This window comes from Epinephelus fuscoguttatus, linkage group LG16 (genome assembly GCF_011397635.1).
Source record: "Epinephelus fuscoguttatus linkage group LG16, E.fuscoguttatus.final_Chr_v1".
NCBI classification, from domain to species: Eukaryota; Metazoa; Chordata; class Actinopteri; order Perciformes; family Serranidae; genus Epinephelus; species Epinephelus fuscoguttatus.
Genome location: NC_064767.1, coordinates 15,803,290 through 15,820,444, shown reverse-complemented (window position 1 = coordinate 15,820,444; position 17,155 = coordinate 15,803,290). Strand labels below are relative to the sequence as shown.

The window sequence follows — 17,155 nt, the reverse complement described above, 5'->3', positions numbered from 1 at the left end:
CATCAGGTGTGCACTGAGACAGCCTACTCTGAATTAGTAGCATATAAACAACACTTCGATTCCAGGGGGTTTGAAAACATCTGGACTGGAGTCTGTGAAAATGCCAGTAGCAGGACGCATGTTTTTCTCTTCCCTTGTGATGATCTATTCGCGGCTCCCGTGTGCCTGAACGTTCCTGTCCTTGTTTCCATGGAGACCAAAAGAGGTGTGGAAAATCCTCAAGCCCTTGTATGGTCACTGGCTTTGTCATACGTGCTGCCAGCCGCTGCCACTTACCTTTAATAGCCCTTCACAGCCGGACGCTTTGCAAAGGCACAATTTCTTGACATTGCTAATTAGAAGGAGCAGGTGGTTGTCGCTGGTCCAGACCACATCCAGTGCGCCTGACTCATATTTTTTAAACATCTAAAATATCAAATGTTATGCTTTAATTCACACAAATGAACACAGTCACAATTTGTCACTTTCAGACAACTTCAAATGTGTTGCTTTGAGACATGAAGTCACCACAACAATTAGTCCAACACAGATTATTCCAGCAGAAATTCCCACTAGCAGGCGCGGCTTAGTGCTCCCGCTGTACACTCAACCCTCGTTTTGATCTGAATTATTCCAATAACCCTCTCTTTCCATCCCTCCTGTTGTTCTCAAACACAATGGCATTGACCCGCTCCATTGTCTGTGGGGTTGTGTCCTCCTTTCCAGCACTGAGAGGCTCATTTGTTGATCTCCTAACTAGATTATCGCTTGTCTGATTAACTGCTTGTAACCCCTGCTGCCACTTGTAGCCGAACTGGGTATGGGCAGGGCTTTGTGCACTGTCACTGTCTCGGCTTTAGTCGGTTCACGGCCTTCGATACTTTCCCTTTTCCCACCTGGTGCACTTGGCGGACAATGTCAGAGACGGTCAGGATTAAGTGAAGATGCAAAGAGTTGAAAGGGTGAGTTTAAAAGAACAGTCACATGGACTTGAATGTTTTTTTACATGTCACTGCTGTTCTGTTTGAAGACCTACTTAAAGTACCAGAGAGCTGCTAACGCTAGGCTAACAGGGTTGTGGTTGTGCTAATTAAACCACACTGGTAACCTATTTATCCACAAGTTGGATAAGCCAGTGTTGATCTAAGTAAAGGTGAGGTCAAGATAAACAGGACCCACGTTGCTGCCACTTTTATCACAAACTAGATAGCTAATGAGGTTAAACGCTTGTACAATACCTGATACAGTTTACCAAGATGTATATTGTGGTAAGACAGATCTCCATCTAATAAGGTCGCAGTTGCTCTACCTTTGTTTTTCTTCCTGTTGGTCTTTTGGTCTGTCCACCAATTTGGACCAGACTGAAATACGTCCAAAAAATTGGGTGGATTGTCGTTACATTTTGTACATGCATTCATATTTCTGCGAGAATTAATTCTGCTGACTCTGATGATCCTCTGACTTTTCATTTTATGCCAGAGGTCATATTTGTTGTGGAAATATTGGATGAATGTCAAATATTGTTGGATGTGCTGCCATTAAATTTGGTACAGGCATTTGTGTTCCCCTCATGTGACTTGCGATCACTTTGGTGATCATCTGACTTTTCATCTAGTGGCGGTCAGCATTTTATCTCGTCCAAGACTGGTTTATGACCAAGTATTTAGGAAACTAACGACATCCTCTTAATCCCCTGGTCTACCATAAAACTAGCTAGGGCTATTATTTGCTTAAATCGCTGAAATCAACAGGCCTGTATCTTGGACAGGCATCTATATGGGACAGGCCTTTAATTCCTTTCACACAAATCTGTTGCTCAGCAAAGATCAGGAAATACAATCAAATTGTTGATTAACCACAATATCAGTTCTAAATCATTAATTTGAAATAGCTCCGACAGACAGCGCATCAGAGAGAGGAGTTATGGGGCATCGGTAGCATAGTGGATAGTGCCGGTGCCCCATGTACAGAGGCAGTGCCTTGACGCAGTGGTCACAGATTCGAGTCCGGCTTGCAACCATTTACTGCATGTCACCCCCCGCTCTCTCACCCCATTTCACTCTGTCCTATACATTAAAGGCAAAAAAGCCAGAAAAAATAATCTTAACAAAAAAAAAAAAAAAAGAGAGAGAGTGAGTTATGGCACTTGAGGATTACGAAACCTGGCGTACAGACACAACACCACTTCATCCCGTTAAAACAATCCTCACAACTTGGATTAACTCATATTAAAAACCCTTTTGATTCTTTTGATCTAAGGGCACTTATGCGTTGAAGGAATATGACTAGCTTACAGGGTAACTGAGGAATGGACACATAATTTGAGGTAGCCAATAACCTGGTTTTATACATCTGAAGAACTTATATTAAGAAAATGAACTGCTTGGCAACCAGACCAAGCGTTTAATTGAGACAGGCTTTTATTTGTCAAAATTTGTCACCATAAGTGGCTAGTAAAAGGGTCTAGCCTTTTAACGATACTTTTTGTTTAGTATTAAATGACAAATATTAGCATGCTAACACGCTAAAGTATGATGGTGAACATGGTTAACATTATACCTGATAAACATCCACATGGTGGCATTGTCACTGTCAGCACTTTAACATGTTACTGTTCCAGGGTTTGTACAGACATTACAAAATTGAAGTCAAGGACCTTCAAGTACCTTTTCAAGACTTTTTGTGAGTGAGGACTTGTTATTAAACATTAAATATGTGATCAATGTTTCTCTTTTCAGCAAATGGTCACTTATCACACTCTTTTAGGCATAACTGTGTAAAATCCCTGTGTAAAGCTAGAACTTTCACTTTCAGTTTTTGATGGAGCTGTTAGGTTACATCAGGACACCACTGAAGAGAGAGGAAAACCAATCACAGTGAAAAACTGTTTCATTAAGTTAAGTCATTTCAAGTTTAGCCATGCCAACATCTGCCTACTGGTCTTGCTGAGGTTTGTAAGAGTGGAGCGAAGTAAGAATAAACTACATTGTCAAGCAGGACATCATCAAGATAAGGAGGAAAGGAGAGAAAGAGTGTGCCATGGTGAAGTAAGACGAAGATGCATCAGAATTTTAAACACAATACAGGACAGTGTAATGTGAATTTGAATTTCAAGTACCTTTTAAACACTTTAAGAAAATGTGCTATTTTCAAGGTATCCCAGTACTTTACTCTCAGAATTCAAGCACTTGCAGCACCTTGTGTGAACCCTGATATTTGCTTAAGAGTAAAGCACACAGAGCCGCTAGCATAGCTGCAGACTGTTTGTCTTTTTCTTGCTTAAACAACATATAGACAATGTAGATTAATTAGTCATTTAAAGATGAACCATTCTTCTTAGTCTGATTGAATTCCATTTTTTTCCAATTCCAATTACTGTTTACCCATTAAGGCACTGACTTCCTGTTTCACCTCTGACCCATCACCATTTCATCCTGGCCCCCGGTTAAGTTACCATGACAGGCTGAACTCTGAGGACGAGAAGGTGAAGACACAATATGAAGGGGCTGAGGGAGGCGAGTCACAGTGGGGTTTTGAGACAGAAACACGCGCATGGCCGGACAAATTTGTACTGAAGCTGGGGTGACAGCCATCGTGTGGGGACTAGGGACAATGGGCTGAGGGAGAATTGTGTGTATGTCTGTGTATGGCCTTTGCAGCAATACTCCCCACACCATACAATCACTCAGGCCGTCTACTGGAGTGACATTTCAGGAAATTTCCACTGATGTGGGACTGGGGCCCCAGCTGTCAAGACGGAGCAGCGGGGAGGGGCAGGGTGGGGTGAAGAGAGCGATGGGAGCGTTGGATGTTGCTTATCAGACTTGGCAAGATCTCGCAGCTTTATGGCTTATGGGGGGAGAACATTGATAAGTTCTCTCTCTTCCTTTCTTTCTCTGTCTCTGTGCATTATTGCTTTCAGTGATAGAGCGAGTGATAGTCTCTCTGTGATGCCGGCAGACTTATAAGGCTTATCTCGCAGAATGACATTGGTTTTGTTTTCTGAGCTACCTAAGATGAGATAAATGATGCTCTCAGCTTCACATTTATGAAACCACATCAGTGCATTGAATATAGATGGGTTTCTGGTCAGGAGAGAGTGTTGGTGTTTGAGTACTCTAAGTGGTTGTCCCAGCAGTTCAAGAAGTAGTTTATTGGTTGATGCTTCCTGAAGTGTTCCACTGACGTAATTGGGAAAAGATTTCAAGCGATTGTATGTAATAACTCAGTACAAACCCTAAATAAACTTCATCTCTCTGTTTTTTATGTATTCATGGTAGACGGCATGAGATATCTTCAACTGTCTGATGTGGTTACTGAGAGGACTTGACATTTACACCACCTCTGTCTTTCTCAACCCTGAGCCTTGGATCCAAACATCCAGTGTGTGTGTATGCATGGTGATCATTGCTAAGGTGCGAGTAACATGATTTTATTGGATGCGTGTGACCCAGACTTTGTTTGTATGTGCAGTATGTCTGCATGCACATGTAGCCTACAGAGTCTGCAGCTCAGCTCTCACTGTGCAAACACAATTAGCTCATTTGCATGCAATTAAAACTTCAGTAAACTCCGTCTGTAACCTTTCCGTGCTCTCGTATTTCCAGATGCCATATCAGACGGCATCTTGACCTTTTGGTAGCACTAGTATGAGAAATGGAATGAGTTAAGCGTAGTAGTAGTGCTACATTTCCAACACGGACAGACGGTCGCACACACACCACCTGTCTGCACCTCTGGCCGACACTTGGCCTCTTCTTTCCAGTGAAGCCTGCATGTGATCAAACGTCCTTGCTGTTGCTGTTACTAGGCGAGAGGTTACTACGAGAAAAATTAAGGCTTCAGTCCAGTTGGTTTATTCCACTCTGAACCCTATGTGTGTACACTTTGATGGCAAATATGTCCAGGGAAGTATCTCTGCTGGTCACAGTGAAGGTTTGGAAATGGAAATATTTGAAACACAGTTGGCTAAATTTGTCTCCATTGAACTTGGAGGCAGACTTGTCACATAAAATTTTGCCTGCTGGACCGTTCCCAAATTGTAACAGAGCAGTGTAATTGATAGCACTGAGAAACTCATAGTGGTGAGTATTTTTATGTCACCTTGCTTTGAGGAGACTGCTAAAAATAGAGAAAGTTGCATTGATCTTACAGTTGGTTATTTGGCTTTATTTTACTGAGTATTGCTTTGACAAGCATAAAACCTCATATTCATTGCAACTAAAAGGGATAGTTTGGATCTTTTGAAGTGGGTTTGTATGAGGTACTTATCTATAATCAGCGTGTTACATGCTGTAGTTGGCATGCCCCCAGTTTGGAGAAGCAGGCTGGAGTTCGAAAGGGAAGCGAAGAAATGCACTGCTTTGAGTGGGGAGTAGCCACCTTAAAAAAAAACACCCCCCAAAAAAATCAATATCAGTTTATGTGTATGGTGTATTTAGCATATTTCCACTGCTTTACCTTGCCGTTAGACAATGATTCTCCATGGGGAAATGACACTGTTACATCGCCCTCTTCAAAGCCAGACTCCATTGAGAAAAACAGGGATTTAACATCGCTAAACAAAGGAGCTCCTGGTCAGCACTACCTCAGTCAGTTTTTTTGTTTGCATTATTGTGTGACTTCGGTGTTTAAGAGGTTTAATTTGGATTCACCAAAGTCAAACTATAACACTAACTAACTGATCGAGGTAGTGGTAGACCAGCAGCTCCTGTTTTTCAACGAGCTAAAATTACTGTTTTTGTCAATGGAGTCTGGTGGCTTTGATGGAGCATAGATGGGGAACTGAAGCCATTAATGCCTTCCCTGTCAGAAATGTGCTGTCTGACAGAAAGGCAAAGCGCTGAAAATACTCTCAATCTAGGGTACACTTACACTGTTATCGATGTTTTTTTTTTTGGTGGGACTTTCTATAGGTGGCAGTACCTTGCTTAGCTCTTGTGTTGGAATTCCTGCCGCTTCTCCAAACTGGGGGCGTGCCCACAGACACGTCCTTATGTAATACACTGACTATGGATAAGTACTTCATACAACCCCACTTCAAAAGAATTCCTAACTGTCCCTTTAATGGCTGACATAACATGTTCGCATACCAGCATACTGTTAAACCACTTGCACAGTACATTGGCCAATAAGCCTTAGGTGCATTGGCGCAACATTAAGAGGCACAGAAGCAGTTGCATGTCTAACCAAATACTTGAGTGATAGGTGAGAAACCTGAAGTATGGTAAATATCTCCAGGCTCAGAAACAAAAACAGACTGTAAATACTCAAGGTGGCAGTTGACCTTTCCTCTGTGAAGAAAAGCAATAACTTATGAGTGCGTGTGTGTGTGTGTATGTATTTGTCTGCGCTTCAGTGTGTGTGCACTCACGCAAGACTTTTGGGTTCTCTGGGTCCAGCAGTACTTTCCAGGTGGTTGCATTGTGTGTGTGAGTGAGTGTGTGTGATGATACTTTGATATGGGGCTGGCGTACTGTGCGAGAGTGAGCGAGGCTCCCTGGGCGCAGCGCTTCTTGGCACATCTCTATGATCCCATCATGACGGGGAAACTCGACACTGGGGAGGATATTCCACTGCCCAGCAGCTAAGGGAGAGTAACAAAGCTGCACAAACACACACAGCTCCGGCAATTCCAGTAACAGGGTCTAAGTGCAGTTACGCCTGCACAAACACACACAGGGCTTCACACACTCGAGCAGTTTGTGCACTTAAACACAGAAACATGGCACAGAGTCATGGCTGAAGCATGCAGAACATACATACACCTAAACACACGCAAATATAGATATGTATACACGCATGCACACACGCCCACCCCAGGACCGCACTAATGAACACTCCAATTGCTGAGCGGACAGTGAGTTGATTGGCACAGAGAAAGCATTACACCAGCACATTCAGGCATATGGCATGTGGACCCACTGATGGGCACACACATATGGTGCTGGTGGCTTCTGCTGCTTCGCATGGGAGGAAGGCACTGTGCTCGCCTTTGATCAGACTCCAAATCACAGAGCACAGCACACAAAGTACAGCCTAAAAATCTCTAACTGTTTGGGTTGCATCATTTTGTCTCATTATTAAAAAAAAAAAAATCAATCGCAGTGTGTCTTGAAGCTCCCATCAGTTTTTCTGGCTCTACAATTATGACAAAAAAATCCCCAGGATATACTGCTTTTATTTCACAATGCAGTATAATACAAAATTTTATTAAATTTAGTCTTTATTTTTTTTTAATGCACAGTTGTCTTTTGGAAAAGGGAGTCCATTATATACATTCATGAACACTGTTTGGACACATTTCACCACAGATAACATAACACCACATGCCCTAAAATGCAATTCCATCATTACTTATTTATTACCTAAACTAAGTAAAGTATCGTAAATACTTTGGATTATTTTAGGAATACCTCAAATAAGATGAGCTCATTTGCCTGGATGTTATATTTCCATGTAAATAACAAATGACAGGTCTGTGTCCTGTGCCATTGTCGTGCTGCAGGTGCACTGCGGACACTTTATTTAATCTGTTTGTGGGGAATGCATGCCTCATATGAATTTTACACCGTGCATTAGCAGCAAGCGAGCGTTGCACTCTGTCCACACTGAATCTGTTAAATATGCACTTCTGTTTGTCATGTAAACAAACCACATAGGCTACCTGTCAGCTGTGTGCTCAACAGGACACATAACCACTGAAAAGATGGGCCAGTATTTGCTATCTTTGTATGTTTGTTCTTTTTAAAACAGAAAACACACATTTTATTTTGTGTTATTTACTGGAAATGACAAGTAATACAGCTAACAGCCAGTATGTAGCTGTTATCGATGGTCATTTACCAGAAACTAACCGACATATTTTCTCAACTTCCTGCACCATGTTGCTGGGTATGCTTGTTTTTGTTACCTTGTTGGCTGAAAAATAAGTGTCCCCAGCTTTCAGTGTATTTTTCACTGCAGGATAGCCCACTCGCTCCCAGTTTAGCCGGCCATAGGCTCTGCCATGTACTTTACTGCAAACTTAAAGGACTTTTTCTCAAAATTATGGCTCGGTGAAAGTCATTATGTACTGTAATGTATTTCGGTTAATATTTGGAGTACAAAAACATTACTGATATCATTAAAGCTATAAAACTCCACTATCCAAGAGTGTCAAGAAGAAGTGCCAAAAAACTGCAGTTCTTCTCGTGGCCAGTGGAGGCTGGCTCCAGAAGCGAGTCAGTGCCCAGACACCCAAGGTAAAATGCCCAGCTTTACAGCAGGAACTTTTTGTGGCTGTTTACAGCCTGGTTGAAAAAATGGTTTTGGTCTCGACACCTGATTTCCCCGTTCATGACAACCGTACAGGTAATGAATTTTTTATAACTTATCCACTTACATTTTATTAAGGCTTAAAGTTCTGCATAATTAAGGGTGGACTGCTGTGAGTGACAGGTTGCCTGCCACCCTCTTGCCCAGATATGGTCACTTCTAGCTCCAAAAAACGAAGATGGCGACAGCTAAGTTGCACAAGGAATCACGGTGGCTAACGTCCATTATTTTTATAGTCTGGCCTGGATGGAGAGGGCTGGCAGGTTAACAAGGGGGGGATGCATTTTGGTCATTTTGCTAACAAGGGGAACATGTCTCCCTTTGGCCCCTCTCAAATTGCCCACTGCCAATAATGCCAAAATCAGTGACACTCCTTTTTTATCAACCAATATTTTCATGCAGTGATCACAACATCAAGTGTTATGTGTTATGAAAAGAACTGCTACAGCACTGACTCTTTCAACACCCTCCTAATTCCCACATCAGCAAAATCAGCCTCCGGTAACCATGGCAACTTTTGTTTCCTTGATGTTTCCTGTGTGTCAAGTTCCCGGAATATCCCACCAACTCGCCCACCAGAGAGTTCCTGAGGACGCTGTCTATAACTGTTAAGGGACTGCATCGTCATAGAAACCCATCGCCATGGTGACGAGGCATAGCCAAGAGGTTTATGTGCTGGATTTGGTGTCTGTGATTGGCGTGACATGATCCTGACCTGTGAGGCATTAGTCATTTATCTGTGTATTCAGCCATCAGCAGGTTGATGATTCGTCCATGTCTCTTTCTCTTTATTGTTTCTCATCATCAGTTAAGATACATTTTGTTAGCCAATCACACCTCCTTGTTTTGTTTTGTTACCGTCATCCTCCATTGCCCTCCCATTAGAATCAAGATACCAAAGTAAATGCACCACAGTTTTTCTCCCCTAATGTTTTCAATTAAAAACCACTCAGGCCGACTCAGGAAATTGTGTTTTATTAATGCCCAGATTGAAGTTTCTCCTCAGCCACACAAATAAAATCATTCTGTCCATTTCCTGGACAACATAATGTAATTGGACTCACTGTATCAACAGCATTGTACTGAGAATTAAGAGACACTTTAATAGCCAAGTGCAAGGGAAGCATAGAATATTTCTGTCAGTAATATAATGGAAACTTTGCACTGCTTTCAAATAATTGCCCTGCAGAGTTTAGACACCGCCAGCGCCAAGATGACCAATCCTGTTCCTCGCTCTTTTGTACAACATATTGCCTACTTTTTAAAAGCCGCTGGGCTGTATTGTGCTTCGATGAAATGACTTATTGCAGAACGGTATGCTGATACAAAGCGGCCTGTGAATAGGAAGAAACCGGGTGTGATTGTGCACTGCCGTGTATAACTGTTCCCAACAGACCGTGAAATTGTTTATTCTTCTGCTGCCATTTCTGTGTAAAACAGAGAAGGGATTGCTTCCCCCTCTGAACAGCCGTCACAGTCAGACCGCCACTTGTTTCAGCCAAGAAATTAACTCCCCATTGATTAGCGGAAATTCTTAATCAACAGGCGACTGTGTTTGTTCTTGTTGTTATTTGGATATCCCACTGAAGTCATCGCAATAGCCTGGAGATATTGTCGGGGAAAGTGCGTCAACCTATTAAAAATCTTAATTATGTTTTCTCGCTTCTCCTCTTAGTGACTCTGTTCCACAACACTAGCTTTGTGGTGAAATGGCAGATGACGCAACATGGATGTGACCAGTTTTCTAGCGTTTTCACATCAATGTTTGGGTAAATTAACATCTTCCTTTTGCTTGCAAAGGGTTTCTGAGTTTTATATATGACTCGCTTTCATTCCACCAAACCAGATAGTGGATTTAAAATGAAAGGCAATTGAAACCTGGAGACCTTGCTCATGTTCTTTGACTGCACACAACCCCCACTGGTGTAATAGAAACATAAATCCAGTCCTTTTGTTTCATGTGTAAATCCAAGTTGCCCCCAGTGGTGTATCCTGCGGTAACCTGTAACATAAAGCAGTGGACACTGGGTACAGTGCCTGCTCCTCTGTCAACGCTGCATGAATCATCAGTTTGTAAAAGCTTTGATGTTTATGTTGATTTAAATTCAAGGTGATGTCTGTTTGCATGGTGGTATGAGGGCTTGTTTTTGATCTCAATGATCATCCTAAGCTCTGCAGTCTTCCCATTTTGTATTGTGACCACATTTCTGGTAACAGAAGGTATTATTTGAGTGATTCATGAAGTGGCTTCAGTGTGACCCAAATGCAGGGGTGTAGGTTTTGTTTTAACATTTGGGGGGGACACATATTAAATGGAGGGTTTAGGCGTTCTCCCCGGGAAATTATAAGCATGAAACACTTAATTTCCTGTATTCTGGTGAATTTTATGCACAAGTTGTGACCTCTCTGCATCAATTCCTGGTGGAAATGTCTTTAATTTGATCAGATTCCAAATCCTTGGCTCCTTGTTGATTCTGGGGGGGCAAATGCACATTCTTAATATTAAGGGATCCCCCCAAAATCTACGCCTATGCCCATATAAGCTTTATTTCTAAGAGTAAACGTGTGTGTCTCTCTATTATCTTCCTCTCTCTGCCTATCACTGTGAAAAAAAACATTCAATCCTGACCAATTCTCCTCACCAAATTAAAAAAAAAAAAAAGGACACACAGTCAGTCAACCGTTAAAGACCCCACCTCAAAGCCTTTTGTGCACTCTGCCTTGCCTGAGTGAGTGTGTATATGTGTGTGTGTGTCTCCCCTCCACTGTGAATGCCTGTCTGCCCCTCAGTGGGGAAACCGTGGAAGGACATTTTGGTCTGGTTTGAAGGGGACTGCTTGGTCGTGACACACATTTAGGTAGGTTATTGGTAGCTAACTGGGTTAAAGCACACGTCTCGTGGTGGGTTTTGTTTATCCGGAGGGGAGACATTAGAGTAATTTAGATGACGGAGAAGAGGAACGAGGGAGGATGAGACAGATAGAAGATGTGGGAGAGAGATGGTGCGTAAGTGAGACCTGGTTTGTGTGTTTGGTGGAGTCAGAGTGGACATGTAAGTGATGATGAGAGTAAAAAAAACACCAGACAGCTCATATTTTGCCTTCAGCTGTGGCCTTAATGTCCAGACTGGGAACATCCGTCACACACTGTCTGAATCTACGCAGGTGGCAGAGCTTCAGTGGGAATGAATATAAATTGATGCGTGATGATTAATTTGTTTTGATCCATGTTTTCTGTTCTGGATTTTTAATTGTCTCTACTTTGTTCCTGCCTCCACTTCTCTTGTATTCTGCCTCTCCTTTATTGTCTGCAGTTACTCCATCCAGATTTTGCCCTCGCCTCCCTTCTCTGATTTTTTTTTCTACTTGTATGCTGTGCTTTTATCATATCCGACCCCCACCTCCTCTTCTCACCACATCCCCTCATGTCGATGCATTAGCCTCCAGGCCGAGCGTAGGTGGTGAAGGGGGGGGTTCTCTGTGTGTGTGGGTGGATCTATTTCCTGTCAGTCCAAACCACTTGCCATTTGACCTTGCACCTTTCATATTCTCCTTCCTCTGCCTTCTTTTTTTTTTCTACCTGGAGGCATTTCCAGTCGAGTCGGATCAGACAAAGATTCCTCCACACTTGGGGAGCAGCAGAGAGGGGAAAGGAGGAGATTTAGATTGCATATGAGACGTCTGGGGTTTCAGGTGTGAAAGCTGTGAGCAGAAAGGCAAAAAACAAAATCTTAAATCTTGGAAATAAAGATCATTTTATGAGTTATGGTGTGGATTTAAAGAGCAGTTGTGTTGTACATACTAGACAAATATTTTAACATTTGTTAACGTTATGTTACCTCCAGTGTTTTGGAGCCGTTTAATCACAGTTTAATTTAGGCTGGCAGATTGGTGTTGCTTGTAATTCTAATGACAATAACAGATTAAAAAATAGATAAATAAATGTAGTGTATGAGGCCAAGTGTGCGCTTTCAGGACATTTTTGGGCTCTTGATGCTGTTGAGCACTAGAGGGCAGCAGAGTACAAAGAATGAGTGCAGTCCAGCTGGAGCACAGAGGACAACACTGCTTATTAATTTTCCCTTATGATAGATATGTGGCAGCACATGCTCTGCAAGGTGTGTGACTTGTTCTATTCACAAACTGCAGTTCCTGCACTATAATTCCTGCGACATGATGACTGTGTGTGTGCGCATGTAAATTAATAATGTAGATGAGACGGTAAAATGACCACAGAGGAGCAATATTTAGTTCATATCTATGTCACAGGAGCATGTGCCTAAAATGGGCAGGTCAAGAAAATGGAAGGTAGATTCCTTCTTCCAGCAGCTCCACACAAAAAAACTACTTCTATCAACCCCCCCGAAGCCCCTCAGATAAAGCTATCAGTGTAGTTTTCTGTGTTACTTGCTCTGTAACCTCACAGTGACCTGTCCAGCTCGAGCACGTCCAGATGCTCTCTTTGCTCCGCCTGTTTTTGTTGGTGTATGGGGACATGCTGTTGTGGCTGCGGAGGTCAAAAAGGCCAATGAGATTGATGCTGTGATTGGTCTTGTTGCACCCGTGGGAGTTGCAGCAGTGAGATGCACAGACTCAGGAGAACTCAGCACAGATGAAGCACTGACCCAAGCAACATGGTCTCAGGGGACCTGAAGACGTACAGTGTGAGGACTGAGGAAGTTTGGCTTCGGATGTCCACGTTTGTTTATTCAGTGGGAAATGTATACAGCACTTCAATTCAAACGTTCCTTAATGGATGTAGATAGATTCAATATAATAATAACAGTAACTGTCATATTTATTGTGCAGCTAACAAACGCTTTCATTATTGATTAGTCTGCAAATTAAGTTATCTAAATAATTCATTATTTGAGCCATAAAATGTCAGAAAATCATAAGAAATTAATCACAATTTACAAGTTTACCTTGTTGATGCAGGATTTAAATCTGAATCTGAATTCAGGTTATTGCCAAATAGGTTTTCACATACAAGGTATTTGCTTTGTGTGTTGGTGCATGACATAAATATAATAAGAGAGAATGAAATAATAATTTTAAAAAAGCATATAGGCACCTTCCCTCCCCCTCTTTTAATACTGAGCCAGACAAGCAGCTCAACAGTTTTTTATACTATTGAGGAGCTGGAGGGCCGTCCTATTGACGATATTGCAGCTGGTATTAGGCGTTAGTGGAATGGGGAGGATTGTGATTGGATTTCATGCTTTGTTTTCGTCAAATGTATGCTTAAAGTTTGATACCTGTACATTTTGTACAGGATAGAATAAAGTCAGAATAAAAACATAAAAAAGATATATATGTATATATGTGCAAAATATATCTGAATTAAACGGTTGTTTAACATTGTAGTTTGTCCAGAAACGTGGCAGATTGTTCAAGGAATCTGCAGTTTCACAGTCCAAAGTATAAAAAGAATGTGCAGTATACAGACATATGGTCCCGAAGATGTGCGTAAATTGCCTGTTTTGTGCTACTAAAAGTCCAAAACCCAAATGTATTCGGTTTATTAAGAGAGAAGACAAAAAACCCAGCAAATAATCACATGTGTGATACTAAAAACAGTATTTTAAAACATTGTTTTGCTTAAAAAATGACTTAATAACTACTAATTTATTATCAGAATTGTTGCTGATTAATTTTTGACTATTCTAATTGATTAATCTTGTAATCATTCCAGCACTGTTGCTATTAAATGAAAATAATCACATTAATATTTCTGTGACACACATTTTCTGGAATATACTCTTCACTTTGTGTGTGATTTATTGTTCTGGTAGTGGATGTGTTAGTCTGGCTCCATGTTTATGGCATTGTGCCTGGAAAACGGTGGAAAACATCCAATAAACGTCCACTTCTAGAGTTCACCGGCCACCAGCCAACTCTGCTCTATTGTAGTAGTCGATTTTGTCTTTGCCTGCAAAACGCTGGTGCTTGGAATATAGGACACCTTGGCAGTGGGTTTTACTACAAGTATGGCTACGGGGGGTGACGGTCTTCCTTTGGCTATCAGACTGCGAGTGGAGTTTTATCAATGGATGAATTTTTAAAGAGGTGGTGCAACTGACAGCTTGTAAATGTTTGTTTTTGCACAGTTATGGAGGTTTTTGTGGCGTTTAGCTGCAGAAAATGTTTCCTTATTAAAGGATCGCAATTTCCTGCTCATTCATCATGACTCCTCTTTGCATATCTCTCCTCAGACAAAGGTTTTTCTTCTCTGCGCAGATAGCGGTTTGTTTATCATGTGCACATACGTCCTGTCTTCTTCATGCATCTACATACACTTGCACACATGCACCCACCCCCTGCTCCCTCCCTTCCCAATCCTTCTTCTTACCTCTCCACGCTCCTTATCCATCCATCCTGTCCTCCCTGGAGCCACCCCATTGGCCCTCGCCTAGCAACCGCATGATAATTTGGCATAATGTGACACCCCCTGATGCATGATGGGGGCTGTAAGTCAGCTTCACCCCCCCTTCATGCCAGTGGCTGGTGTTTGGGGTTGAAAAGAAAGAAAAATGGAACAGGGAGGATGAATATATTTGAGGAAGAGAAAAGGGGGAATTTCACGCTCACATCGTTACATGACTGGTGTCCACCGGCTAAACCTGTCATCTGTCCCTGGAGGGTTGTTCTTCTCTTTCTCTAGCAGCAGTGACCAATCACCTCCTCTCACACTCAGCTTTACTCCATATGGTTCTCATGTACAGTCCATATGTACAGTTAGAGGCTCGGTAGATTGTGTGGGAAGCAGACAGGCATGAGATGAGGCAGCCTCTCGGTATCGACAGGACCCAGCCAGGCTCATAGGTGCCTCTGACACGCAGGCATGCGGGGGGAAGAAACACAAAGATGGCTGCTGCGTGCTCCGTCTGTCTCCATGCTGCCACGTCTGACGTGAGCACGGCTGGTGTGAAGGACATCCTAAATAAGACGTCTTGTGTTTTTTTCTTTTCTTTTTTTTGTCAGAGAAAATCAAACAGGATCTTTTGTTGTCTCTCTCTGTGCACATCTTCCCTCCTCCTCCTACTCCTCCTCCTCTGTCCCTCTGTTTGCAACAAAGACCCGAGTGATTTGGTGAAACAAAAGCTCCCCTGGTCCTGTTTGACCTCTCCATCATGGTGTCAATGAACCCAGATGGTGGGATGACCACACTGAGGTTAGAGACGCACAGAGCTCAGAACTCAAATCAGAGAAACAGGCTTTCATTTCTTTAATTTTTGACTCGTGCGGTCGTCAAATCATGCATTAATTAATTTATTAAATAATTAATAATTTGTTGCCTGACTGGTTCATTCACTTGACAAGCTTTTGGTTTGGTTTGTCATCCACTGAGTTATTCGCTCATTCATTTTCAGGTGTGAGTATATCATGGAGTCGAGGACGTTGAAATTACATTTGTGCTCCATCACCATCAGGATCATCCATTCTCTCCTCCCTCTTTGCCTTCATCCGTGTCCTTTGCATGTTCTCCCCATCCCCACCCTGTCACTTGGCTACCTCCAGCTGGTAAAGCGTGTCCGTGTGTGTGTGTGTGTGTGTGTGTGTGTGTGTGTGTGTGTGTGTGTGAGTGATAGTAGATAGGTGGGGGTATACAAACACACACACGCACACACACTCACCCGTTCTGCTGTTGCTCCCCGCCACCATTTCCTTTTGCTTCCCTAACCGGTGCCTTTGCTTCATTCATGCACTCGCACCCCCTCTTCTCTCTCTCACACATACACACACACACACACACACACACACACACACACACACAATTTATCTCTTTCTCTCACACTGTATATCACACACACACACTGGCACACTCACACACACACGTTTCCATGGTGGAGCACCATGAGAGTCACAGCAGCAGGGACCAGAGCAGAGAGAAAGAGGAAGAGAGGGAGAAACATTTAAGAGGACGGACTGAAACAGAGCGTGGTTACCGTAGTAACCGTTCCCCTCCCTCCAACTCTCCCTCCACCTCCATTCTCTCTCTCTCTCTCTCTCCTCCCTCCCTCCACCTCTGTGCTGGTGATGCTCGTGTCTCTTTTTCTCTCCATCCGGTTTGTCCTCACCTCTCCTGGACGCGCTCCTCTCACACTGCCAGCGGATGACACACGAGGAGGAGGAGGAGAAGGAGGAGATGAGGAGATGAGGAGAAGCTGCTGTCTCTTCTCTCCCATCTTTCCATCACTTTAAAAACAGAAAAAAGAGACAGAGAGAGACAGAGAGAGAGAGCAGACCAGACCAGAACAACAACCTAAAGAAAGGACACACAGGATATACATACAAATGTAAAAGATACCCTACTCTTCTCCATTCTCCTTTTCAAGGAGGGCATTTTTCTTCCCTTTCCCCCCCTTTCCTTTTCTACCCCGATTTTTTCCTCTGAGATCCCGGTTTTGTCAATTAGAGCCCCTGAACTTCTCTGGGATTTCAGGTGAGGCACGCGTGTGTAGTGTGTGGTGCTTCTTCGTTTTTTTTATTGCCTATCATGGCTCACGCGGCCTCCCAATTGAAGAAGAATCGGGGGGAAGTGGATGTGAATGCAATAGAGGACGAGAAGGAGAAACGGAGGAAGAGCAGGAGAGCAGCGTCCCGGGAACAAAAGAGAAAGGTAACAGACGAGGGGCTGGCTGGCTGGCTGGCTGGCTTGGCTGGTGGCTTCATCTGCTCCGCTCAGCTAGCCTCATTGGAGCGTGACTCTGTGTGTGTGTGTGTGTGTGTGTGTGTGTGTGCTACATCTCCCTCACTACCTAGATCAACTGAGCCTGGAGGTTGCCTCGTCACAAATACATACATCCATGCTCATATCTGTGCATAAATCAAGACACATGTGGAGTCTCTGTTTGAAG

General features: G+C 42.9%; 1 protein-coding gene across 31 annotated transcripts in view; it reads left to right on the top strand.

The window, feature by feature from the left end:
• The window catches only part of ank3a (ankyrin 3a), a 169,894-nt gene that overhangs the window by 30,943 nt on the left and 121,796 nt on the right, over positions 1-17,155 (top strand). For 27 of the 31 annotated variants that reach the window (XM_049599707.1, XM_049599702.1, XM_049599720.1 and 24 more), the window contains exon 1: positions 16,780-16,917. The exons of 1 other annotated variant lie outside the window; for it this stretch is intronic. In XM_049599707.1, the coding sequence (XP_049455664.1) occupies positions 16,795-16,917 (123 nt within the window). In that variant the 5' untranslated portion in view covers positions 16,780-16,794. Of the gene's footprint in view, positions 1-16,387; positions 16,918-17,155 lie in introns of those variants that run through there. 3 more of the 31 variants (XM_049599711.1, XM_049599710.1, XM_049599721.1) reach the window with 2 other exon arrangements.